This window comes from Protopterus annectens, chromosome 17.part0, assembly GCF_019279795.1.
Source record: "Protopterus annectens isolate FY-2018-M chromosome 17.part0, PAN1.0, whole genome shotgun sequence".
In the NCBI taxonomy this organism is placed as follows: domain Eukaryota; kingdom Metazoa; phylum Chordata; order Ceratodontiformes; family Protopteridae; genus Protopterus; species Protopterus annectens.
In genome coordinates, this window is record NC_056751.1 from 243,890,224 (window position 1) to 243,915,052 (window position 24,829).

Genomic DNA, 24,829 nt, shown 5'->3' on the forward strand with positions numbered 1-24,829 from the left:
TTTCTCTTTCTGAAAAGGAGAAGTAAGGTCAGTAATTTGATACATTTTTTTCTTTATCTTTTTTTTTTCTTTTCCTTTTCTTCTTTTCTTTGTTTAAACAATGACATTCTATTTAGATTATGTAGTGGGTAAAGGGTGGGGGAGGGCAGGGAGAGAAGAGTAATGAAAATATGATTAATAGAATAATAACATATTTATTCCTTGTAAAAAGTTTATATGTTCTTCAAATGCTATTCCTAATTATACTTTCTTGATTATACTGCTTATGCTTGTTTGTAAATAATCTGTCATGCTTTAACTAATAATAATTAGAACTAAATAATAGTAAATAATATGTTTTATTTTTAACTCTATTAATATAAACAGTAAGTAATATTCCATTGTATATACTTCTTATAGCTTTCTCTTACATTTTTGTATTTCTGCCTTACACCCTTTTACTTCTTTTCTTTATTAATATATAGAAATGCTTTTGATCATATAGACACAGTAAATAATAAGATTTGCATAAAAATTGAGTTGGGACAAAAATATTGAATTTTATTACTTATTAATAATTTTGGGCTTAATTTCACTTACATAGAGGCTGTAATAACCTGTAAAATACATTGTGAAGGTTTTGTCATGTTTAGATGCATTTACACTGCTAAATTAATGTTTGTCACTAGTTTTTAATAAGTTTCCCGCCAAAATGTTAAGAGAGACAATCTGGGATATGGGCTGTCTCATGCACAGTGTCCATGAGCTACTTTAAAAGCTTCAACTCTCAGAATTCTCACAGAGAAGCTGAAAGCAGTTAGTCTAACCTTTGACCTAGATATCACACTGACACATCACAGATTCAGGAAGAACTCTCTATCAGGAAATAGAAATGATGCAAATGCGACTATGTGAAGGAAAATAAACTCTTTAACATCTAAATGTGAGTTATTTTATATAATTACTTAAATATCTATGTTATAATTCATAAAATGTCAGTTATAATGAGTTTAAATGATACAGTTTCTTGTAGTAAGTAAATGTCTTATTTTAGAAGGCATAGAAAATGAAACATTTATTCAAGTGTTTTTGAAAATCTACTTAACAGCAGCATAATAATCTGTGTTAAAAACTTATGTTCCAAACATATACATTACTATAACTCATTTAATTCATCTGATTGACAAGCATAAATAATTTTATAACTCTATTCTGGAAGAAATTGTCATGTGATATATTTTAAAGCAGTAGTATAGCATGGTTGTAAAATCTGGTTACTAAAATGTGTTTGCTGTGCATTATTTTGTATAAAGCAGACAGATTTATTGTAGGGACAGCAAGTAGGATAGTGCTCAGCAAGGACACAACTCAGTGAGATCATATATATATATATATATATATATATATATGTGTGTGTGTGTGTGTGTGTGTGTGTGTGTGTGTGTGTGTGTGTGTGTGTGTGTATGTGTATATATATATATATGTGTGTGTGTGTGTGTGTGTGTGTGTGTGTGTGTATATATATATATATATGTGTGTGTGTGTGTGTGTGTGTGTGTGTGTGTATATATATGTATATAAGTGTTTCTGAGAATCTGCATAACTATGCAGTATGATTTATAACAATTTCTATGAATACAATATTTTATTCTATTGACAATAATGAGTTTGAGTAAATGCTCATATACAAGCAATTCAAGGTTTTTTTTGGAAGCTGTTAATTGCATTTACATGACAGAAAATAGATGCATCTTAATATATGTAATGTCTGAATCATATTAACCAAAGTTTTTGATTTAAATGAATGTTAGAACTTATTTTTCTCTCCTCTTGATTTCTAACATCAAGATTATTTGGATGCTATTTGAATACAAGTGTTTTATATTACATAGATGTATATAGTAGTATGAACAGTTTTTTTTTTAAAAAAAAGGTTTATTTTAGTTTATATGATGCTGTTTTACCAAATGTGTAGTCTTGTTTTGCTAGATAATTGAATTGAAAACTGTTAACCTCAGTTAAATATAACTAGGATTAAATTGATAAGGTGGTAGCTGAGGTACTGCTGCTTAGGGTAGGGGGTTAACTTGAGTGGTAAATACTACTCTAAGTTGGAGTTTATAACTCCAGGCTGGATGCAAGGTTTAATCCTTACATTATTTTCACTTGTTCATTGTTATTTGTATATAGTTTTGACATCCACAATATATTTTGTACATTCATTGTCACTACAAACAAAATTGAATCCTATACAAAATCCCATAAGAGATTAAATAAATACAGCTATATTTAAAGGTACACCTAAAGGAGGAGATGTAACATTACTTATCTTGTTATTTGTTATTTTGATCATAAGATTCTTAAGTTTTAAAAATGCCAAATGTCATCTTTAAAAGGAATTTCTTTAAACATTAATGGATTGAATAATCCGTGTAAAAGGGCAAGCCTAATAAGATACATTAATTTACATAAGGCCAACTTAGTCTTCCTGCAAGAAACCCATCTCTTGAAAAAAGATATTGATAAACTAGCCACAAACAAATATACAGTATTGGTTAGTTCAGAGCACACTCAGAAAAAAAGAGGAGTCGCTATTTTATGGAATAAAAGTATGCCCATTCCTAAAACCATTAAGTCTTATCAGGATGACAAAGGAATGTTTTGTATGGTTACAATACAAATTAATGGGAAGACTTACACTTTAATTAATGTATATTGGATACCTGGAATTGGTATTAATACAGTGAAACATCATCTTGATAAGATCATATCATTCTCTATAGGAGATATTATTTTAGCTGGTGACTTTAATTGTATACTACATGAAAGTGATACTACCACTATAGGAAAAGAAGAATTACATCTAATGCAAAACATTTAAATGATTTTGCTAATTCTTATCATTTGAATGATATTAATAATCAGATAGATTCAAAATCATTACCATACACCTTTTTTCTAACAGATACAAAACTTATTCAAAAATAGATAGGGTCTTTATTTCTAACCAGATGGTAACAGATTTAATTAATTCCAAAATCATTTCATGTCCTATATCTGATCATAATTCAATTGTTTTTGAATTCATGATAAAAATACTCATAATGTTCAGATCAAAAGGATACCAGCATACTTAACTCAACTAAAAGACTATAAAGAATATATACTTTCAGAAGTAAAACATTTTTAGACATAAATAACACTCCTGAAGTCTCCATTGTTTATGTTTGGGATGCCTTAAAATCATATCTATATGGACAAAGTATCAGATGGTATAATAATAAAAGGAAATCTTGGGATAAGGAATTGTTAGATATTCAAAGTAAATTAGACTCTTATAAACATAATAATAAAGAAAATATTATGGACAAGAAAGTTATTGAAGAAATAAACAAACTAAATGAGAAATACAAAGAAATTTTAACTCATAAAGTTAAAATAACTTTAGAGAAATACAAGTTTTTGTCTTATTCAATAAGCCCCAAATACTTACATAGACTTAAAAATAAAACAAAAGGTTGAATAAACAAAACCATATCAAAGAAATCTTTTCTCTAAGGAAAAAGAAGAATGTTTCTAGTATACCAGAAATACTAGATGAATTTAGAAATCACTTTCACAAAATTAACCATAATAACATTAACATGGAACCTAAAGATAAAATAAAGGAGTTTATAATCACAAACATGAATAAAAAGCTTAATAAACAACAGATTAAACTATTGACAAGAGTATTTCATATACAGAAGTTATTACACAAATAAATAAGCTTAAATCAAACAAAGCACCGGGTAATGATGGTATTATACCAGAGATATATAAAATCCTTTCTAAAAGTACATATTCATTAATACATAAGGTTTTTATTTTGGCCCAAACTGAGTTAATAACCCCCCCATCTTGGCAATATACATTTATTTCACCAATTTTAAAACCTAATAAAGATCCAACTAGATGTTCTTCATATCGGCCCATCTCATTACTTAATGTTGATTATAAAATGTTTATGAGTATTTTTGCTGATAGATTGAAGACAATCATTCCTGGCATTATAGATATAGATCAGACAGGCTTCATTGTAAATAGAAATACTTTTGATAATATAAGAAAAACTTTAACATTAATAGATTTTGCAAATAGGAATAAGAAAGATTTAACATTTATTAGTCTTGATATAAGTTCAGCATTTGATTCAGTAAGTTGGGACTATCTGTTTACCTTAATGAAGTGCACAAACTTCTCAGATGCATTTGTAAATCTAATTGAGCATTTATACAAAGGAACGTTGGCTTATATTAAGGTAGGAACATATGTTTCACAAAAAATACCCATTCTTAAAGGTACAAAACAAGGATGTCCACTTTCTCCACTATTATTCACTTTAGTAATGGAGCCTTGGGCTAATTTGATCAGAAACAGTACTGACATAGAGGGTTTTGAACTAGATGAAAATACAACATCCAAAATTCAACTTTTTGCAGATGATGTCCTAATTATATCAGCAGGATCTAATTCTTCTATGCAGTCTCTATTTGATAAAATGATGAATTTTAAAAGTATTTCTGGTTTAATATTCAATGAAGAAAAAACTAAAATACTACCTATATATACACGAAAAAATATTCTCATTAGTGATTTTACTAAATATGTACCCAATTCAGGTCAGATAACTTATTTAGGTATAATACTATCTAAAGATATTAAATCTATTATATATAATAATTATAATACCTGTTTTCTTAATATACAAAATCTTTTAATACCTGGAATAATATGTTTTTACTATGGAGGAGAGACTTACAATTATTAAAATGATAATATTCCCCAAGATTTTATACTTAATACAATCAATAATACTTCCACCTACAAAATAATTATCAAGAAACTGAATACACTAATGTTAAATTTCCTATGGGCACCTAATAGACCTAGGATTGCATTAAAGAAACATACTAATAGCTGGTCTCAAGGGGTATTTCTTTTCCAGACTTTAATTTATATACTATCTCTTCTATTGTAAAAGTTATTACTTTATTAATAGATCAGTCATATGTCGCAAAATGGAAAGATTATTGGGAGCTAATTAGTATGCACTTCATGAAAATCTCCTTAACACATAAAAATATGATTGTAAATAACTCCATGTTATGGTTACTAAAGGAATTTTGTACTTCACCTATTACACCTAAACATATGGTTTGTTACCCATTAAATATTATTATTAGCTATCGTAACTTTATATTCATGCACCCTAAGTATAGGGAATGGAATTTTATTGTATTCGCTATAATGTATACTCAGGGTATGCTTTTGTCATCTACTTCTGAAGGAACTCATTTAGCTATAGATAATGATCTAAAGTACTGGTATCAGTTGATATCTGATAATAAAGTTAAAAATCTAGATTTCTTGAAACAAGAATTTGATCTAAGAGAAACTTGCTGGTTAGAGGTTCAGACCTTTAGACAACATCTCATTAATAAAATAGATCTAATGTCTATAACAGTTAAAGAATCTATTCCAACACTGATTGATTACTTGATATTAAATTTACAACATAAAGTTTCTGATAAAGGTAAACTTTCATACATACATAAAATTATCAGACAAGAAACTTTTACAGTGTAGATTCATACTGGAATTATTTCACTTCTATTAATGGGGACCCACCAAATCAACAAGATAAACAATATATATTGGAATCTGCTTATAGAACTACGTCTTCCATTGTCTGGAGACTTTATACATGGAAATTTTACATAGATCTTTTTATACACCTTTGATGATGAATAAAATAAATAATAAAGATAATTTATGTAAGAGATGTAATGTAGAAATTAATGCTGACTGGGCTCATATGTTTTATGACTGTATAAAATTGAAAGAATACTGGAAGTCAATTAATGAATTTTTACAGGCTCTTTTACAGATAATTTCATTATTTCTAAATCTCTTATATTATTCAACACACCTGTACCTCAAAGTGTTAAAAAGGTTAAGCTTCCCTTGTTATGGTCTATTCTAGCAGTGGCTAGGAAAATAATAACTAGAAATTGGATTTCAGATACACCTCCTTCGTTCAATGAATTTAAAAATGTTATGAATATAGTGTGCCATATGGAAATAAACACAATTAGGACAAGAACAACTAGAAAAACATCTTATTATATTGTATGGGATAATTTACAAAATTTGTTAAAAAAATTCTAATTTCAATAGCATGGTATTTTAGTTTAATTAATTGATCTGATTGTAGTGGATGTCTTTGTAAATACTTTAGTTGTTTTGTTGAATATTATAATAATACCTATTTTTAATTACTTGTATAAAATTGTTATGATATTTCTCTTATATGTTAAAACAATAAACCTGTTTTGAAAAAAAAAAAGAAAGTGAGGAGATGATGAGTGGATGACTTGTCCACTTCAAAGGCCTTTGGAAGGTCCAAAAACAGATTATCAAAGTAACTGCCCTTTTGAAGCTGAGCAAAAGTGTGATGGTTATTTGTACAAGAACAGCATCTGCTCAGTGTATGGATCTAAAAATAAGTTTATTGTTAGAGCAGTTCAGCTAGTCTAGCAGTTAAAGCTGTATTTCCTTTTGTAGGGCCTTGGTAAGAGGGCCAAGTAGGCTGTAAGCTAGTAGAGGATCGCAGTGCCCACTTTACGAATGAGGAAAGTAAGACTTCCTACTTCCATCGTGATTTATTAGCAACTTGTCTTTACATCCTATAACAGAATGTAAATATTTACAAGACAGCACCTCTTCTACTGTATTTGCTCATGTCTTAGACTCATTTTTCAGTGAACCTTGAAGGACCAAGCCTGTTTAGTCAAGCCAATCATTGTTAAAAGTTTTTTCTAACTTGCTCTGAGGTTTTGTGATATTGGAGTTCATTATGTTAGTTTTTGATGTTTCAAGGGAGCAAAGTTCCTTTTGGGGAAGGGGGGTGCACAGGGCTTATCCCATTTAAAAAAAAAGTTGCAAATTGCCCATTCAGCTAAATTAGTTCAGTCATCTGAGTAGCTTAATTGCAAGTTGAGGGTCTAAACCATATCCCTTAGCTATTTGTGTATAAGACTATGTCCGTGCTGTCATTAAATGCTGCAAACTGAGTCAGAATTCCACAGTTGGTCTGACTGGTGGTTTGCTATTCATAAATTAATGTCCTTTAGGACATTTAATGCCTTTGTAGTCTAAGTTAATGTTGGTTGCACTGTATTATATTGATTGATCATTGGTAATGCCAAAAGTGCAGCTGTATATAGTGAGAGATGATTTTGAAGGAAACTGCTTCCATATCCGTAATTAATGGTAGCTCTTTAAGAGAATATTTTTAGTGCCCACAGTCATTCTGCCATCTAGTCTTTTACATATATTTCAGGTAGTGTACTTCAGAATACATGCACAGTTGTGCACTGTTCTCTCTTTATTTCTTTTAGTAGGGTTGCCACATTTTCATCCTTCCATTTCCTGACAAGTAAGCCCATACCCCTTATGTCAGGATGGTGCCACCCCATTTAGCAAGCCATGTACAGAAGCACCAGTTTTTAAAAGACATACACAGTGACTGCATGGCCAGCCTTGGATATGGATCCGGTGCTCTAAGCAAAGTATTCCATGGCACCCACTATCCCTGCTATTCACTTTCATCATGGTACACATCCCAGTGCTCCCCTGTTTTTCCCCATTCTTTACTCCTCATACTATCTAGAATACTTTTGTTTTATCAAACTTTTGTCTTACTTGTCAGCTTTTTCCAACATCCTTTCAGTACATCTTAAATGGCCAAGAATATGCAGTAATAGTAATAACTATCTAGGAAAGAATTTAATTAAGCTGGGAACCATAAGGCCACCAGACGTTATGGAATTCTAATGCTATGAGCTGCATTTTAGAGATTTTTTTCTACAACCTTTGGTCCAATGAAAGCCTAAACAAAAATTGTGATTTAGGAAATTTTTTCTTTCAATGAAAAACGAAGTTATGTCCAATGCATTCAAGAATGACGGCATAGTTTTTACCAATACACTGAGTTGTAGTAACCAATAAACTGAGAAGACAATTGTTGTAAAGGCACATACATCATATCTGGGATGACTATCTTGCTTCCTACAAATAAGTCACTTCCTGTGTACCCTCTGGTGTTAAAATGAAATTAAAGTGAAAGGGCAAATGGTCATAGTCATGTATTGCAAGCTGCTGCTGTCATACACTTACACAGCATACAACATCAACCTTAAAACCAAAAGACAGGCACCTTTTGTGTACTCTTTGAAGTCAAACTAGGTGAAAGTCAAAAAGCAACAAAAAAGATTTTTACCTATTGGTGTCAGCTGTACATATGCAGCATGCCTCTTTTTCTGTATATCCAGAAGATAGGAACTGGTATGTACTTCTGTGAATCTGATTTCAGTTGAGAAGAAAGTGAAAAAATAATGCTCACAGTAATTCTTTCCAACTTGTTCCTACACAGTACACTGGCTGTAGACTAGTTGCAGTGACCTTCTATGCACACCTCTAAGGTGTGATTTTGAGGAAAGGTAAAGGAATATTGATCACTCTGTCACCAGCTGACACACAGACTGTAGAGACCTTTTTTATACACACCTGAAGTTTGACTGTGAAGAAAATTAAATAATGACCACATTATCCCTGATGTATACAAACTATAGGGAGCTCCATGCTCATCTCTGAGTGGATTCAAGTGTGTATCCAGGTATACACTTTGTACTCTACAGAGTACATATTTTCTTTGCATCACTCATAATCATTGTAACTTTCTTCAGGCCATATTATTTTGACATCTGTCTAAATTCATGCCTTAAACAATAAATACTTAACTTTCTTAAAGACTGGATTGCAAATCTAAAAACAATACATTTTGTGGATTTAGAGGGAACCACAGAAAATGATGTGTACATTGATTAACTGCAAAAGGCAACTTTTTGAAACGTGTCCATATGTTTGAAATGGCAGATGGGTTGGGGGAAGTAAAAGGGGTTTGTGAGTATAAAAACAGAATTTTCTGGCTTCACTCCTGAGTATGTTCAGTTTTAAATTAGGTTGAGCCCACAAAGAGGACCATACTAAGCCACTTATACTGCTAGGAATTATGGTTCCTAAAAGCTCTAAGTGTCTAGATGTTCTGTGATGTATTCTATACCTTATTTTTATTAATTCGATACTACAGTTGAATGCAACTAAATTGTGATTTATTTACATTAATATTTATATGATATATTAAATATTAAGTATTTCAACTTATATAGCGGATAGGACAATTGTACTAATATTGATATGTATATAGTATTTTAACCATAGGTCTTAATTTAATAGTGAAAAGTATCCATATTTCAATCATGTATGTATCTTTAAGACATGACTATTTAAACTGGCGAATGTGCTTTGTGGACTTTAGTTCTGATGAAGTCCCTGAGACTGAGGGGACAAAAGCGCTTAACTATTATATTTCTTACAACTATTAAATTGTTTTTATGGTTCTTTATACCCACATGCTTCTTTCTTGGAAGTGAACCTGCTAAGGAATTTAATTTTTTGGTGTTTTAACCATTTGTTGGATGCTGCCGTCTGGATTTTCTTGTTTTAATTTCACAACCCAGCAGATTTAAGTTTTCAACCACCAATATTATTTTCACACACACACACACACACACACACACACACACACACACACACACACACACACACACACACACACACACACACACACACACACACAAAATGCTTGAGGAATCCAGAACACTTGAAAAAAAGTCACACAAAGACAGGGAGGCAATGCAGACTCCACACAGATGGAGCCACAGGCAAGAACTCAGATAGTGAGGTAAGTACTGTGAGACATCATGACTACTCACTGTGCCACTGTACCAATGATGTGTTCATTTCACACACATCCAGTCTAAACCACCAAAGATGGGCACTTATTGTGTGCAGTGGTGATATTTAACTATAATAAAAGCCTGGAAAATCTGGAAAACTGACAAAACCCCTAGCTCCAGGCAATACTATCAACAGCTTAGAAACAAGGCCAAGGCTGAATCCAAAATAAACAAACAAAACTATTTTCTTAGCGCCCAAAGGAAATATTCAAATAATCCACAAAAATTCTGGCATGCCATTAACTCCATACTAAAGCCAGGCAAAACCACTACTCCAGCACCCAGCTCTACTAACAATACCCTAGACATAGCTTCTCAATTTAATAACCATTTTACTAAATCTATCTTAGCTCTGTCCAGTCAAATAACCAAAAACAGTCTACCTCAATCACAACCTAACCTATCCCACATCACCCCCTCTTTCAGCCTATCACCAGTGCTCACCTCAACTATCAAAAACTTCTCCCAAAACTAAAGCCAACCACACTGGCAGCTGATAACATACCTGATGCATTCCTATAAATAGCTAGTGACTCCCTACCATAGCCTGTCTCCATCCTAATCAACCACTGCATACTAGAATCCTACATACCCAAACTCTGGAAAGTATCTCACATCATTCCTCTCCATAAAGGAGGTAATTCTTACGAATTCTCCAACTACCGACCTATTGCCATCCTTTGCCCCTTATCCAAAATTCTTGAGAAATACATCCACTTGCAAGTGATGACATTTCTTAACACACACAATCTACTATCTACCACACAACATGGTTTCTGTCCACATCACAGCACTATCACAGCCCTTCTACCCTTCACTAATCATATAAATCTTCACAGGAATGATAACAAATATGTATCAGCCATTTTCCTAGACCTCTCAAAAGCATTTGATATGGTCTTCCACTCCATCCTACTAGACTCACTAACATCATTATCATTCACCTCCTCTACTATAGCCTGGTTCAGAAGCTACTTGTCTGACAGGCAGCAATCAGTCCAGTGGAAAGGAACTCTGTCTACACAACTTCCAGCCACCATAGGTGTCCCACAGGGCTCTATACTGGGCCCGCTATTGTTCTCTATTTTCACAAATAACCTCAGTAGCTCTACACAACATGCCACACTCATACAATATGCAGATGATTTAACCCTGATCTGCTCCACCTCATCTCCCACCACCCTACATACAATCCCTCAAGATACCTTTAACTCAGTAGAAAAATGGATATCAGGTATATAACTAATTCTAAATCCCAAAAAGACAAAACTGCTACTATTTACTCTTAATAGATAAAAAAAAACTCTCCTTTGCCATAACATCTAAGGATGGCACCACCATCTCCCCTTCTAGCCACATCAAACTTCTGGGCATTGAAACAGACAATAATCTCCACTTTGATGTTCACATCTCACATACATAAAACTAGTACACAAAAAACTAGGCTCCCTATACAAGCATAAGTCCTTTCTCTCATAAAAAGCAAGAGTCACTCTTACACAAAGCCACCTCCTCTCAATTCTATTATACGCAGCACCAATCTTTACCCAAATCAGACAATGTGGCCTAGACAAACTAGAATCATGCTACAATAAAATAGCCAAATTTGCTACTAACTCAACCTATAGTACCCATCACTGTGCTGCACTAAAAGAACTAAAATGGCTTGAGCTACCACAGCTACTTAACTATCACCAGCTGGGCACAGCCTACAATATTCTCAAATATCCAGAAAAAAAAACAAACTTATTATCCAACCTACTTACTGTCTGTACTGCAAACCGGTACCTAAGATCCAGTGAAAAATCTCTCCTCTCCATCACCAAGGCTAACAATAATGCAGGGAAAGCGCTCTATTCCCATACCGTTGCCAGAAATTGGAACTCTCTTCCCCTATCCATGTCCACTGCCCCCTCCACATCCATATTAAAAAACTCCCTCAAATTGCACCTTCTTAGTAACTGGTTATGCCCTTGTATCACATAATCCTACCCGTACTACTATTAACTCCCCAAACCCCTCTCTGATCACATGCTGGATCTCTGATCCCCTGTAGGCTTGGTCATCTGAAAAGATACTTTTAACTGTAGAATTGTACTTGATATATTTTCTTCTCTTACCAATGTATAACTAAAATTGTCTTTTTACCTATGTTCTATATCTTCTTTTACCTGGAGTGTTTTATTAATTTCTTGTTATATTACTATGCTCAGCATATATGATAAAACCTGTTTTGTGTATTATGCTGGATGTACTGTAACTGACATTGTCTTTTACCTATGTTCTATATCTTCTTTTACCTGGAGCGTTTTATTAATTTCTTGTTATATTACTATGCTCAGCATACATGATGTAACCTGTTTTGCATATCATGCTGAATGTACTAAATAAAATAAATAAATAATAATAAAAAGTGAAAGACGTTATGGCTAACTGGTTGCACTTATATACACATATATAAATTTAATCCTCCATCCACAATACAGACATACAAGCATAAGGCACATAAATGAGGTCTTTTTATACTGCATTTAAATGCAGATAGGAAACCCAAGTAAAACAGTGAACATTTTAAGAAATACACTTCAGAAATATGATAGCTTCCAGAATGATTCAGAATACCTCACAAGTACTCACAATGACTGGATTTCCAGACAGACACCCTGATTTCAGGATTTTGTGGCAGAGACACTGATTTCCTGACTGTCAGGAGGATTTTCAGGAAGCTTTTTGTATGTACAGTCCTTTGCCTTGGTTCCCACTAACTTTATTTGTCTGTGGAAGGAACATAGTGAGGCACTAAAATACTTAATTCTGTGTACCACTAACCTGGAAACTATGTTTTACTGGTCCTCCACCTGATGTCAGTTTAAGAGACATCATTCAGTATCTCTTGCCACAGGTGAGTTACTTCTGTGACATGCTGGATTCAGACCGCTTCTACTGCTTAAGGTAATATAGCAAAATGTCAAAGGCATTAAGTTATAAAACTGTAAATGAGTTTAAATCTGGTACCTCTTCATAGTTCATAGTTTAGTACTAAGCTAACTGCCATTGCGAGCCATTTTAAGCCTAGCCAAGTATCCCTTGTGAGACTCAAACCCTGCACCTTGTGTTTGTAAGGCAAACACCTTAGCCATTAAGCCACCCTCCCAACCATTTTAACCTACCTCCCTGTGCTATTGTCCAGTCATCCTCTTAAACTGAGATTTGTATAAGTTTTTTTTTCATTTTTTAGGCAGTTCTCAATTCACCCGTTCATCTTTCTTCTAAATAATATTTTTGTTATTGTCATACTGAAAATGTGTAAAAAAGCAAATGTGAATTTTAGCTGTATATTATTGCAAATGCTTATTTGATTTATGAACTGCATACATTTTCAGTATAATGTTCCATGTACAGTATTTGTTCATTAAAACCTACATTTCTTTTATATTTCAGCCGTCCACAGAAGGTTTGCCTTTGTTCTTTCCTTCCTGTACAACCACTAAACATATCCACTTGCTTATATATTGTTCAGCATCCAGCTGAGGTGAGTCATTCTTTGGGAAAAGAGTATAGTTCACTCATCAGCTCGTGAAAATAAAGAGTATTTGAAAGGACTGATGATGAAGCCCACATTTTCTAATGCTGGTCCCCATATGGTATTCATCTTATACTTGGTGATTGTTGAACAATATGCAACTGTTATGGGCTAAAATAACCTTATTGTGTCCTTCTGTTGGCTTTTTAATGAACTCTAAAAGTTAAACCTTTTATATATTAAATGTATCAGAATCATCCTTGTTTTTCTTCTTGTGTGCCATTTCATTTTCTAGTGGTTTTAAAAGTGCTCAGCTGTTAGAATTCTTTGTAACTGTCTTTTTGTTATTCCTTGTAGAGAAGGAGATTGTTTTGTGGAGGTCAGAGTTGCATGCTGGGTTACATTTCACTCAGAGTGGCTGGAGAACAGTTTAACTGTCTCTGCAGCTGGAAGTAAAAGTGATGCAGATAAGAATTGATTAATGTTTGGAATAATGATGTAACAATATGGAAACATAGCAGCATGCGGCTATGTCATAGCTTATTAGACTTAATGTTTTGGATAACGTAATCTAAGTAGACTTTTTATGCTCTATGATGCTGGTTAAAATGTTCCCCTTGTTTAGTACAACCTGGTCTTTAGATTATTGCTTTCTGAGTTTGAATTTCAAATTAGAATTTGCGGCAGTGTAGCCTCAGTGAGAATACAAGTGAAGGCCCAATAACTACTCAGGCACAATATATAGGATATTTGTAAAATTAATTTTTAGTTCTTGCTGTTGCTTGCCTATATATTAGATGACAGAGTATACATTTTACTGAGCGTTTCAAAAACTAGGTTTCCAACAGCCATTACATTTGCATTCTGTGACCTAATTTTCAGTTTATCCATAGACAGTATATACAGCTGAGCACTGTGGTGGTAGTTGTTTAGTGCTGACTTACGGGCATGGTAGAGACCACACACACTGAGATGAGGTGAGGTACATATAAGTAGATCTGGAATAAGTATTTCATGTGCATATGCTGTTAATGGAATGCGATCCCTATAGGACATGGAAATGGGGATCCTGAACCCCAACGATATATGGAAAAGGTGTGCTAATACACCTTTATGTTTCTTGAATTATTAGAGGATCACTGGCATTTATATATATATATATATATATATATATATATATATATATATATTTTTTTTTTTTTAATGTGATGTACATTGGTATCACATAAATATGCATGAAAGTCCTCCTGAAACCTCTAACTCTGTGATTCATGGAATCACGTCAGTTGGTCAAATTCACCTTAATTGAAAGTGAATCTACCAAAAATATGTGCAAAACCAACTTTCAGTGAATTTCAGAGGTTTTTTTTGCAGGGGAGCAATCACCCCCCCCGGGCCCCCCATATGGGGGGGGACACCACAACTACTCCAGACTTATATATAGCTACTCTGAGGTCACACAGCGTTAGAGAAAAGGGGAAACTCCACTGTCATCAAAAGTTGTTTCAGAAAACTAGAAACACGCTCTTCTCAGGAAACTTAGGGAGTCACCATGACTTGTTCTTAAAAATGAGCACTTTTGTTTATTCATACATCAAGAACATCATCAGATAAATGTAATGCAGCACATTTCACATTTTAAAATGGTGCCCAACAGATTACATGACAAAAACATCCAATCCCCTTTTCACCAGCTTTTAAAGTGACATGTCATAACAAATCAAAGTAACAAATCAAACTAGTGAATGTAAAACATAAACTTGTGGTTTTCTACAATTGCCTTTAAATTCTTTGTTCTACTAAATGCATTTTATGTTGACAGTTTCATTTAAACCAGGATATTTATCTGAATTCAGTCTGATTTGCCATTCTGACTCTTGGCATTCTTAAAGCACATTACAGTTGCCAGAAAATTCACTAATGTTAACAGAATCTAGAACAAGGAACTGGAATTATTTATAATTCTCGCACTCCAAAGCATGTCTTGCTAGGGCATTGCTAGTGTCCCTTTTCTTATTGCTAATGACTGTTCATAAATTCTACTAGACAGCTTCCTAATAGTCTTAACATAAAAGCAGGTGCATGAATCACAGTGAGCTAAGTAAATAACCCTCTTCGAACCACAATTGTACTTTTGATATCCCAAAATATTCATATTTAAGTGACTACTAAAACACTCATCCTATTCGAGGTAAAGCAGCATTGCTTGCATTTGCCGCATTTAAAAGTCCCAAAGGTAACCTCTCAGATTTTTTTCACTCCATTCTGTTTTTCTAGAGTAGATCTGACAGAATTCACATTTTTGTAGGTGAAAATCTGTTGTTCTCCTAAAATTATTTTCCAGTTTTTCTAGAAGCTATCTCTGTTGATAGTCATGTCATTGGTGATGGGGAGTGGAAAGGCACCCCTGTAACCAATCGGAAGACTAGTCTGGGGGGATTTGTATCTCCTCAGTGACCAATGAACAACTGTTCTGGTCCTTTCCAAGGACTAGTTTAGCTTTCCTAGTCTGTAACAAATGAGTTTCACCAATGATAGTGGCTAGCCAATTAGAATTGTAGCCCCTGGCCATGAAGAAATGCTGTAATGTTTCTGTTTCTTCCTCGAAAAGTTTATCATTGCTCGTTAATCTGCTGAGCCATATGAATTGTCCCTTCACCATTCCCTTCTTCATGAGATGTGGGTGCTGACTCTGTCTATGTAAATAGTTATTCATAAAGGTTTCCTTTCTGTAGATCTTACTCTTGATTCGACCATCACATACATCGAAAGTCAAATTGATGTCCAAAAAATTAATGGATATCCCAAAACCACTATTAGTGAACTTCAAAAAATGGGTGCTCTTATTAAACCATTCAAGGAGAAGGAATTAGTCCATGGAAGTGAGGTGCTAAATTTGAATAAAACACCCCTAAATGAACAGCATATTTCAATACTGTCAAAAGGGTTCTGTTTCATACTGGCACAGCCAGCAAATCTCACTAGAGTACTTGTTGACGTTATGTTGTATGTAAGGAAGTTGAACTTATATTACATCTTACAGGACATTTCACAGTTCACTTCCAAGAAGAGCCAGCTAACAAAGGGAAGTACCTATAATTCATCTTTACATGGTACTTTGCAAGTTTTCCATGATTCCTCTGAAGAAGAGCTTTGGAATAAATTAAAGAACATATACCAGGAAATGCAACCTCCTGTTCAAAGAAAGAATTGCTCTGAAGGAATTATCCAAAAACAAGGAATTGAGAATCATGAAAGCTGACAAGGGGGGTATGGTTGTGGCTATGGATTGTGACATGTACCTCTCAGCTATTCTCAGTGTGTTACAAGATGATACTGTTTACTAAGAAACCATGGTGGGAAATATCAAGAAGTGCTTTTCCACTATAGATGGGTATCTCAATGATTTATTTACCCAGGGCAGTACTTGATTATAAGATTTTCATATGTCTGCAAGTTGAGCTTCCTAAAATGGCAAGGATTTTTAGAATACCTAAAGTACAAAAAGATCGGTTAAATCCTCTGTTTTGACCGGTAATGGCAGCTGACAATTATAAAACTGAACCCGTTGCCATTTACCTTGACCATATTCTCAACCCTGTTGTGCAAAAATTAGAATTTTATTTCAGAGACTTGTGGCATCTACTGGAGCTACTAACGGATATCCAGACACCTACACAAGTGAATTTAAGTTTGGATCAATGGATATTGTCTCCCTTTACACCAGCATTGATCAGGAAACTGGCATTGAATTCATTTGGAAATATTTAACAAGGTTCAGTGATTTTGATAACACCTTAATCAACATTGTCTGCTTCTTGCTGGAAATTGTCCTGGACAATAAATTTTTTACTTTTGCAGGAAACACTACAAACAAAAGTCCGGGGTTGTGATGGGGACCAAAGTAGCCCCTGTTTTTGCTAGCATAGTGGTGGTGACAGGAATGCTTTAAACCTCACCAGTTGTATCAGAAGGTGGCTTTCTATAAGAGATTTATTGATGACCTGTTTATTTTGAGGCAAGGGTCCGAAGATGAATTCAACTGTAACTATTTGAATGGTATAATTCAAGCACCCTTTTTTGAAGTTCACTAGTAGTAGTTTTGGGATGTCCATTAATTTTTTGGACATCATTTTGACTTTTGATGTGTGTGATGGTTGAATCAAGAGTAAGATCTACAGAAGATAAACACCTTTGTGAAAAACTATTTACGTAGATACAGTCAGCACCCACATCACATGAAGAATGGAGTGGTGACAGGACAATTCATATGGCTCATTGGATTAATGAGGAATGATAAGTTTTTTTGAGGAAGAAACGGAAACAAAGCATTTCTTCATGGCCAGGGGCTATGATTCTGATTGGCTAGCCACCATCAGTGTTGAAACTCAGTTGTCACGGACTGAAAAAGCTAAACCAGTCCTTGGAAAGGGCCAGAACAGTTGTTTGTTGGCCGTTGAGGAGATACAACCCCCTTAGACTAGTCTTCCTATTGGCTACAGGGGTGTCTTTCCACTCCCCATCACCAATGACATGACTGGCATCAGAGATATCCTCCAGAATAACTGGAAAATATTTTTAAGTAATGGAGGATGTTGCAAGAATTTTAGGAGAACACGTGATTTTCACCTACAAAAGGGTGAATTCTATTAGATCCATTCTAGAAAAACAGAATGGACCAAAAATAATCTGAAAGGGTACTTTTGGGACTTTTAAATGTGGCAAATGCAAGCAATTCTATTTTATCTCAAATACGATGAGTATTTTCATTAGTCATTTAAATATGAATATTTTTGCATACCAAAGGTCCAATTGTGGTTTGAAGGGAGTTGTTTACTTAGCTCACTGTGATTCATGCCACTGCTTTTATGTTGGAAAGACTATTAGGAAACTGTCATAGAATTTATGAACATTCATTAACAAAAAGAAAAGGGGACACTAGTAATGCCCTAGTGAGACATGTTTGCAGTGTGAGAATTATAAAAAAAATCCAGTTCTTTGTGCCTGATTCTGTTGACATGAGTGACTTTTCTGGCAACTATAATGTACTTTTTGAATGCCAAGAGTCAGAATGGCAAATCAGGCTGAATTCAGATAAATATCCTGGTTTAAATGAATCTGTCAACATAAAACACTTTTAGTAGGACAAAGAATTTAAATGTGATTGCGGAAAACTACAAGTTTGTTTTACATTCACTAGTTTGATTTGTTACTTTGATTTCTATTGATATGTCACTTTAAAAGCTAAGGAAAAGAGGATTGGATGTTTTTATCATGTGATCCGTTGGGCACCATTTTTAAATGTGATATGTACTGCATTACATTTATCTGATGAAGTTCTTGGTGTATGAATAAAGAATGAAAGTGCTCATTTTAAGAACAGGTCATGGTGACTCCCTAAGTTTGCTGAGTAGAATGTGTTTCTAGTTTTTTGGTTTGTTTGTTCTATGCCACTTTGGTGTTTTTCAAAAGTTGTTTCAGCACGTTTCCTTTAGTTTATCAACAGCAGTTGAAGAAAAGGGTGTCAGAAGACTCTCGTTGTCTGTTCTACTGACGTACTTGGTCTGAATTCATTATCTAGCTAGCAGGTGGATAAATTAGTATACTTTTGAATTCTAGCAAGCTCTTGTCTGTGTTTTTACATCATGAGGGTAGAGGATTTTCCATCTAGTGTTAAGAAGGTGGTAGCCTGGTCTATATAGGTTGGGGAAACACACTACAGATTCCTGCATGTAGGTGTTTTATTGGCTGGTGGGCTTACTAATTAGGCTACCTTGTTTTTAGTGCCTTTATAAATTCTGCACAATTGAGTGACTCTTGGCTTGCTTCTACCAAGTGAGGTACTTTTATTAAATAATCACTCTTTTGTAAGTTGTTTAAAGTACACTGCTGTTATCTTGAATTACCTATTGCCTTTCCTTAAGTCGGAGTTTGTTTGTGGTAGCATTTCCATCTGGACACTGTTTTAATGTGCTTTTAGATAAGTAGGACTGGGATTATTCATCTAGTGGCAGTAGATGTTTACCTGATCTATCTGAGTTGGGAAGTACACAAAATGGATCTAGTTGCAATTGTTTTGTTGGCCAGAGGGATCACTAGTCAATTGATCTAGTTGCAATTGTTTTGTTGGCCAGAGGGATCACTAGTCTGTTTTCTGTATTTCCAGTGCTGATATAAATTCAGCACATTTGCATGAAACTGCTTGCTGTGCAGGTGCTATGTATAGTGCCCTGTACAGATGCAAACATCTGGAAACATTGCTTATTTTCATTATATTGTGAAATTTTACTGTGCTATTTATTGTTTTTGTACTTCTTTAAAATTTAAAGTTTCATTTTCAAACTGCAAGGCTGTTCTACACTGAAATTCATTGTATCTAGTGTTTCTTAGTTAGCATTAGGCATCTGCTTGAGGTTCCTTAACACTTAGGCCCCAAACCAGCCATTTTATATTAAAAGGGTTAAAGTATGTACTCTTCTGACAGGAGAAGGCTGATTTTACCTGTCTGAGCTGGGAATTGCTGGAGGAAAGTTCACTGTGCACTTAACGGACTGGCCTTATAGCATAATTAATGTAAAACTTTCTTTTTTCTGATTGTATATATGCCTTGCATTTGCGAGAAGCTGCTCTTCACACAGAGGTGGCTAATGGTGCCTTATGTACATGTAATCACCAGAAGTTGATATTTCCTTATAAAAAGCACCACAGAACTTTATCTTAAAAGGGCTCAAAGGGCTCTCAGGCACAGTCCTCAGAAACTCTGAATGCAAACAAACAAGACAATTCCCAACACAAAACATAAAGCCACATCTCATTGTGTTTCAACTACCAAGCCGATAAGGTGAAACAGTCCAGAACCCAATATTCTGGTTATAGGAGACTTCATTGTGAGACACACTGATGTCCCTCTTACTAGGGTGGATAAGGAGAAGGTAACAGTTATTTGCCTGTCAAGGGCCAGAACTTTCCAGATCAGAAACGCAGGTCTCTTCCCCTAAGTATCAGTAGGACTCAGTCATAGTCCATGTAAATGTGAATGACCTGATATGTACCTTCTTGGACTTTATGAAGAAAGACATGATTGAGAGCTCAGAATATGTGTCACAGGCATGTAGAAGGCTAACACTGAGCAACATTCTACGGTTTCAAGGATAATACCATAATACCATCAGAAAATGATCGACTTTAACAATTGGCTTAGCTGCTGGTGTCATTCCAAGGGGGTCCAATACTTGTCAGCCTGGGAGGACATGGTTGACAAGCCAGACTACTTTGCCAGGGATGGTCTTCTCTTGTCACTTCTAGGCTTTCAGATATTGCCCAAGACATTATCCACCTGTATAGTGCCTTTTTAGGCATTGCCAAACAGACAAACCTTCCAACTTAACAAGAGCTACTCAGGACAAGCTAAAGTTGTTGTTGCTCAATGATAGGAACAAGAAACTGCACTCCCTGGAAGCTGTCCTTACCCTGGAGAATGCTAACATCTGTGCATTACTGAAACATGATTCAATGCCACAGAAAGCACTATGTGATTGTATGGCCATAACACCTTTTATACATTGCAACCACCCACTGAATGTGAACGAGCAAAAGGTTGAGGTGTCTCTATCTACATAAAGTATAAGTACACCTCAAGGCTGGTCAAACAATATGACATACTTGAGCTACTCCATGTCCAACTAACCATGGGAAAAATCCATTGCCATTTTATGGCTAGCTACAGGTCCTTCTTCATAAACCAGGAAGCCCATACTTCATACCTGAAGTTAGTAGAATCACTCACTATATTCATGGGTGATTTTAACTGCCTCTCCATTAACTGGGAGCCATACATGACCACTAACCTGCAGGCCCAAAGATTTCTGGACTTTTTAAAATCAAATGCCTTGGACAAGCTAGTCTGCACTTCCACTAGGGAAGAAATATCATAGATCTGATATTGTTAATCCTTGTTCATTCCTTACTCATGGGTATCGTTTCTGACCTCAGAACCGAGCTGGCCGTTTTCCAAGCTCGCTTCAGCTTCAAACTCTCGAGCTAAACTCTTACCCACAACCCCCCTCTCCCTGTTACCTCAGATTTCGTTTGCCACATTGCCATTCGGTCGCGTCAAGCTACTTCTCTTGAGCTAAGTACAGTTATTTGTTGTTTAATAGTTTTTCAGATTACTTTTCTGTCAGAAAAGTTTATATTTCATTGTCTCTTTCCCTATCGCATCTAGCGTACATAATTTCTTCAGGTTTTTCTGCTCATTTCTTTACCACTTTTACTGCGAGGTATTCTCTCTTTACCATCGTTGGTAATCCTTCCCCCTTTTCTCATACCTTCGGGTACTCTCTTGTACCATTGCTGGTACCTTTTCTATTAATTAATTTGCTGTCATGGCAGATAAGAAAGGTTGTCCGGGGTTTAAGCGGTGTTCTGATTGTGGACACAAACTACCTACTTCTGATGCACACTCTTTGTGTGTTTATTGTTTGGGAGCCTCCCATTTGTCTGTTGACCCACCCTGTACTATTTGTGAGAACTTTTCGAATAGAACCTTGTTGGAAAGGAAAAACAATTTGTTACTGAAGGGACTTCTTAAATCTCCCTTTTCAGAGGCTATATCTGGGTCGGAGGCCTCAACCCCTCCTAGAGCCCATAAGAAAATCTTGGATGTTCATACTAAGGCTAAATCTTTGTCTTCATCCCTGGCTAGGGACTCCCACCAACCAAAACCTAAAAAGGCTGAAGTTTCAGCTCCGGAGTTTACTCAGTCAGCCTCAGTGCTTTTGGTGCCTAGACCTTCGGCACTGAGGCCTTTGGCTCCATTAGTGATCTCGGCTCCGTCTTCTCCTGCAGTCTTCACTATATCGGCACCGAGGGGCTCCGTGGTTCAGACTATTACCACTGTATCGGCACCAACTGTTCAGTCGGCTCAGACATTGATCGCATCGGCTCCGAGATCTTCCTCGGAACCGACACCTTTATTGTTGACTCCAGTTTTGTTGGTTCCAGCTTCGGCACCGACAACCACTTCAGCACTGATCCCTGTGTCATTGCAGACCATGACCTCGGCACCGATGACTTCTTCGGTGCAGACAACTGTAGTCCAGTCTCTCTCGGCACCATTGTCCTTGGTGCGTATGGATGAGATGGGCACCGAATTTGCCTTTTCTGTGGACAGGCCTGTTTCTCCCTCAGTCTGCATGAGGTCCACTAGAAGCCTTTCCGAACATGATGTGTTGCATCTTGTGGATCAGGTGCTCTTGGCCAGAGGTATCCCACCCCTCAGGAACTATCCTTCCTTGGGAGGTGATCACCCGTCTCCAAAGACCCCTTCTTATTCTTCTCCTTCATTGCCTTTGAAGTCCATGGATATAGCACAGTCTTCCCCTTCTGCGGTCCCCTTTATGGATTTCACTAAGGAACCGCAGTTGCTGAGGCAGGCTGAGCCACTTAGGGGAGGGGTGACCCCTGTCCTAGACATGCACTCCTCTTTGGGTGGACCAGCCTTCCAACTGATGGACAAGGCTTTTGCTGCTGCTGGTGATTCTGGACTGTCTATACCTCCACCCTCCTCTGGTACACTGGTTTCACAAGTCGCACCTAGCGGACACCGGGTGCAAGGGCCTCAGGACATATTCCCACAGGAATCCCCTTTTCTGCTGTCTTCTCCAGCTTCTCCTGCTGAGGAGGTCCACCGGAAAAATTTGTGTAAGAGGAAGCACATGGACTCCACAGAGGAGTCCCTCACTGAAGACACAGATTTCGATGAGGGGGAAGGATCCCCTCGGTCACCCTCTGAGGTATCCTTTGGTGATATCCTCAAAATCCTGAAAGAGAGAGGTGACTGGCAGTTCTCTAATCTGACCTGTGAGGAATCTGTGTTCCTGCAGGCCTTTCGCGCCCGGCCCCCTACCCTCCTGGGTTACTCCACCTGCTGATGAACTTGTCCGGCTCACCATGCAGCATGCTTGGAAGGCTCATGATACCGTTGAAGCTATTCCCCGGAGGCCAGATAAGATTTTGTCCCCTCCTGCTTCGAATCCCCATTGGTTCAAAGGTCTTCCTGTGGATGCTTTGGTGGTGGCGGTCGCAACAAAAAAGGATCTGGCAGAAGAAGAAAGCCAGACTGTCCATCCGCCTAACAAAGAGTCCCAGGCCCAGGACAGGATAGGGAAGCGCACCTTTGCTTCAGCGACCTTTACTGTCAGGTCTCTGAATTATATGGCACATTTTACTAGGCTTCAAAGGGATCTGATTTCTGAGCTCTTTGAAACCTTGGCTGATGCCGTGTCTGATGAGGTCCGTGACAAAGTGGCCTCTCAGCTGGCCACCATTGAATCTATATCTAACTCCTCTATGCGACTGATATCTCATGCATCAGAAGGAGCAGCTAGAGCAGCGGGTTCAGCTGCAGTCTTGAGACGACACGCCTGGATGCGCTTGTGCAATTTCGCTGAACCCTTTAAGGCTTCCTTTCTAAACGCTCCCATTGAGGCCTCCTCGTTGTTTGGGCCCAAAGTTAAAAGCACACTGGCCAGATGTGAACAGGATGGTAAGACCCTTTCTGCCGTAGGTGTCCGGTATTCTTCCCCTCAACGTACTTTTTTCCGAAACCAAAAGAGTGGAAAGATGTGGTTCAAGAAATCTCAGGATCCTTTCCGTGACACACAGGCCGAGTTCTCCCCCAAAGGCAGAGGGGGAAACTCACAGGGAAGATGCTTTTTTTGGGCAGAGGGGGTCCGCGTAACCAGGGTTCCAGGGATTCTTTCCCTGGTCAATCCTACCAGCGCTCCTGAAGAGTGGCCCAACTCATTTCCTCTGGAGGTGGTTGGAGGACGTTTCTCCTTGTACCCTTCTGCCTGGCTAACCGTCACCACCGATTCTTAGGTACAAAGGATTATAACCAGAGGTTAGCATATCCCCTTCAATCTTTGTCCTGCCCCTTCAAAAAACCTTCCCGACGTTCCACCCAGTCAAAGGGAAGAAGCAGCACTAGAGATAGAAAAGCTGCTAAGAAAGAGAGTCATCCAAATAGTCCCTCCAGACCAGATAGGATCTGGATTCTACTCAAGACTATTTTTGGTGCTAAAGAAAACTGGGGACTGGAGACCAATTTTGGATCTCAGTGTATTGAACAGGTTTGTGAGAGTACAAAAATTCCGGAATGGTCACAATACAGTGCATCCTCCCGCTTTTGGAAAAAGACGATCGGATGTACACGATAGCTCTTCAAGATGCGTACTACCACATAAAAGTGGACAAGCCATCAAGAAGATTTCTGTGCTTCTGTGCAGGAGCCAGTCACTACCAGTTCAGAGTACTGCCCTTCGGACTCTCTACAGCCCCCAGAGTGTTCACAAAGTGCATGCCAGTTGTCACAGCTCACTTGCGACTTCAAGGATTCCAGGTGTTTCCATACCTAGATGACTGG

At 36.5% G+C, this 24,829-nt stretch overlaps 1 protein-coding gene across 2 annotated transcripts in view; it reads left to right on the top strand.

The window, feature by feature from the left end:
- Positions 1–24,829, top strand: part of DTWD2 (DTW domain containing 2) — a 1,229,961-nt gene that overhangs the window by 296,359 nt on the left and 908,773 nt on the right. For both annotated transcript variants that reach the window (XM_044059647.1, XM_044059646.1), the window contains exon 2: positions 13,323–13,413. In XM_044059647.1, coding sequence (XP_043915582.1) covers positions 13,323–13,413 — 91 coding nt within the window. The remainder of the gene's footprint in view (positions 1–13,322; positions 13,414–24,829) is intronic.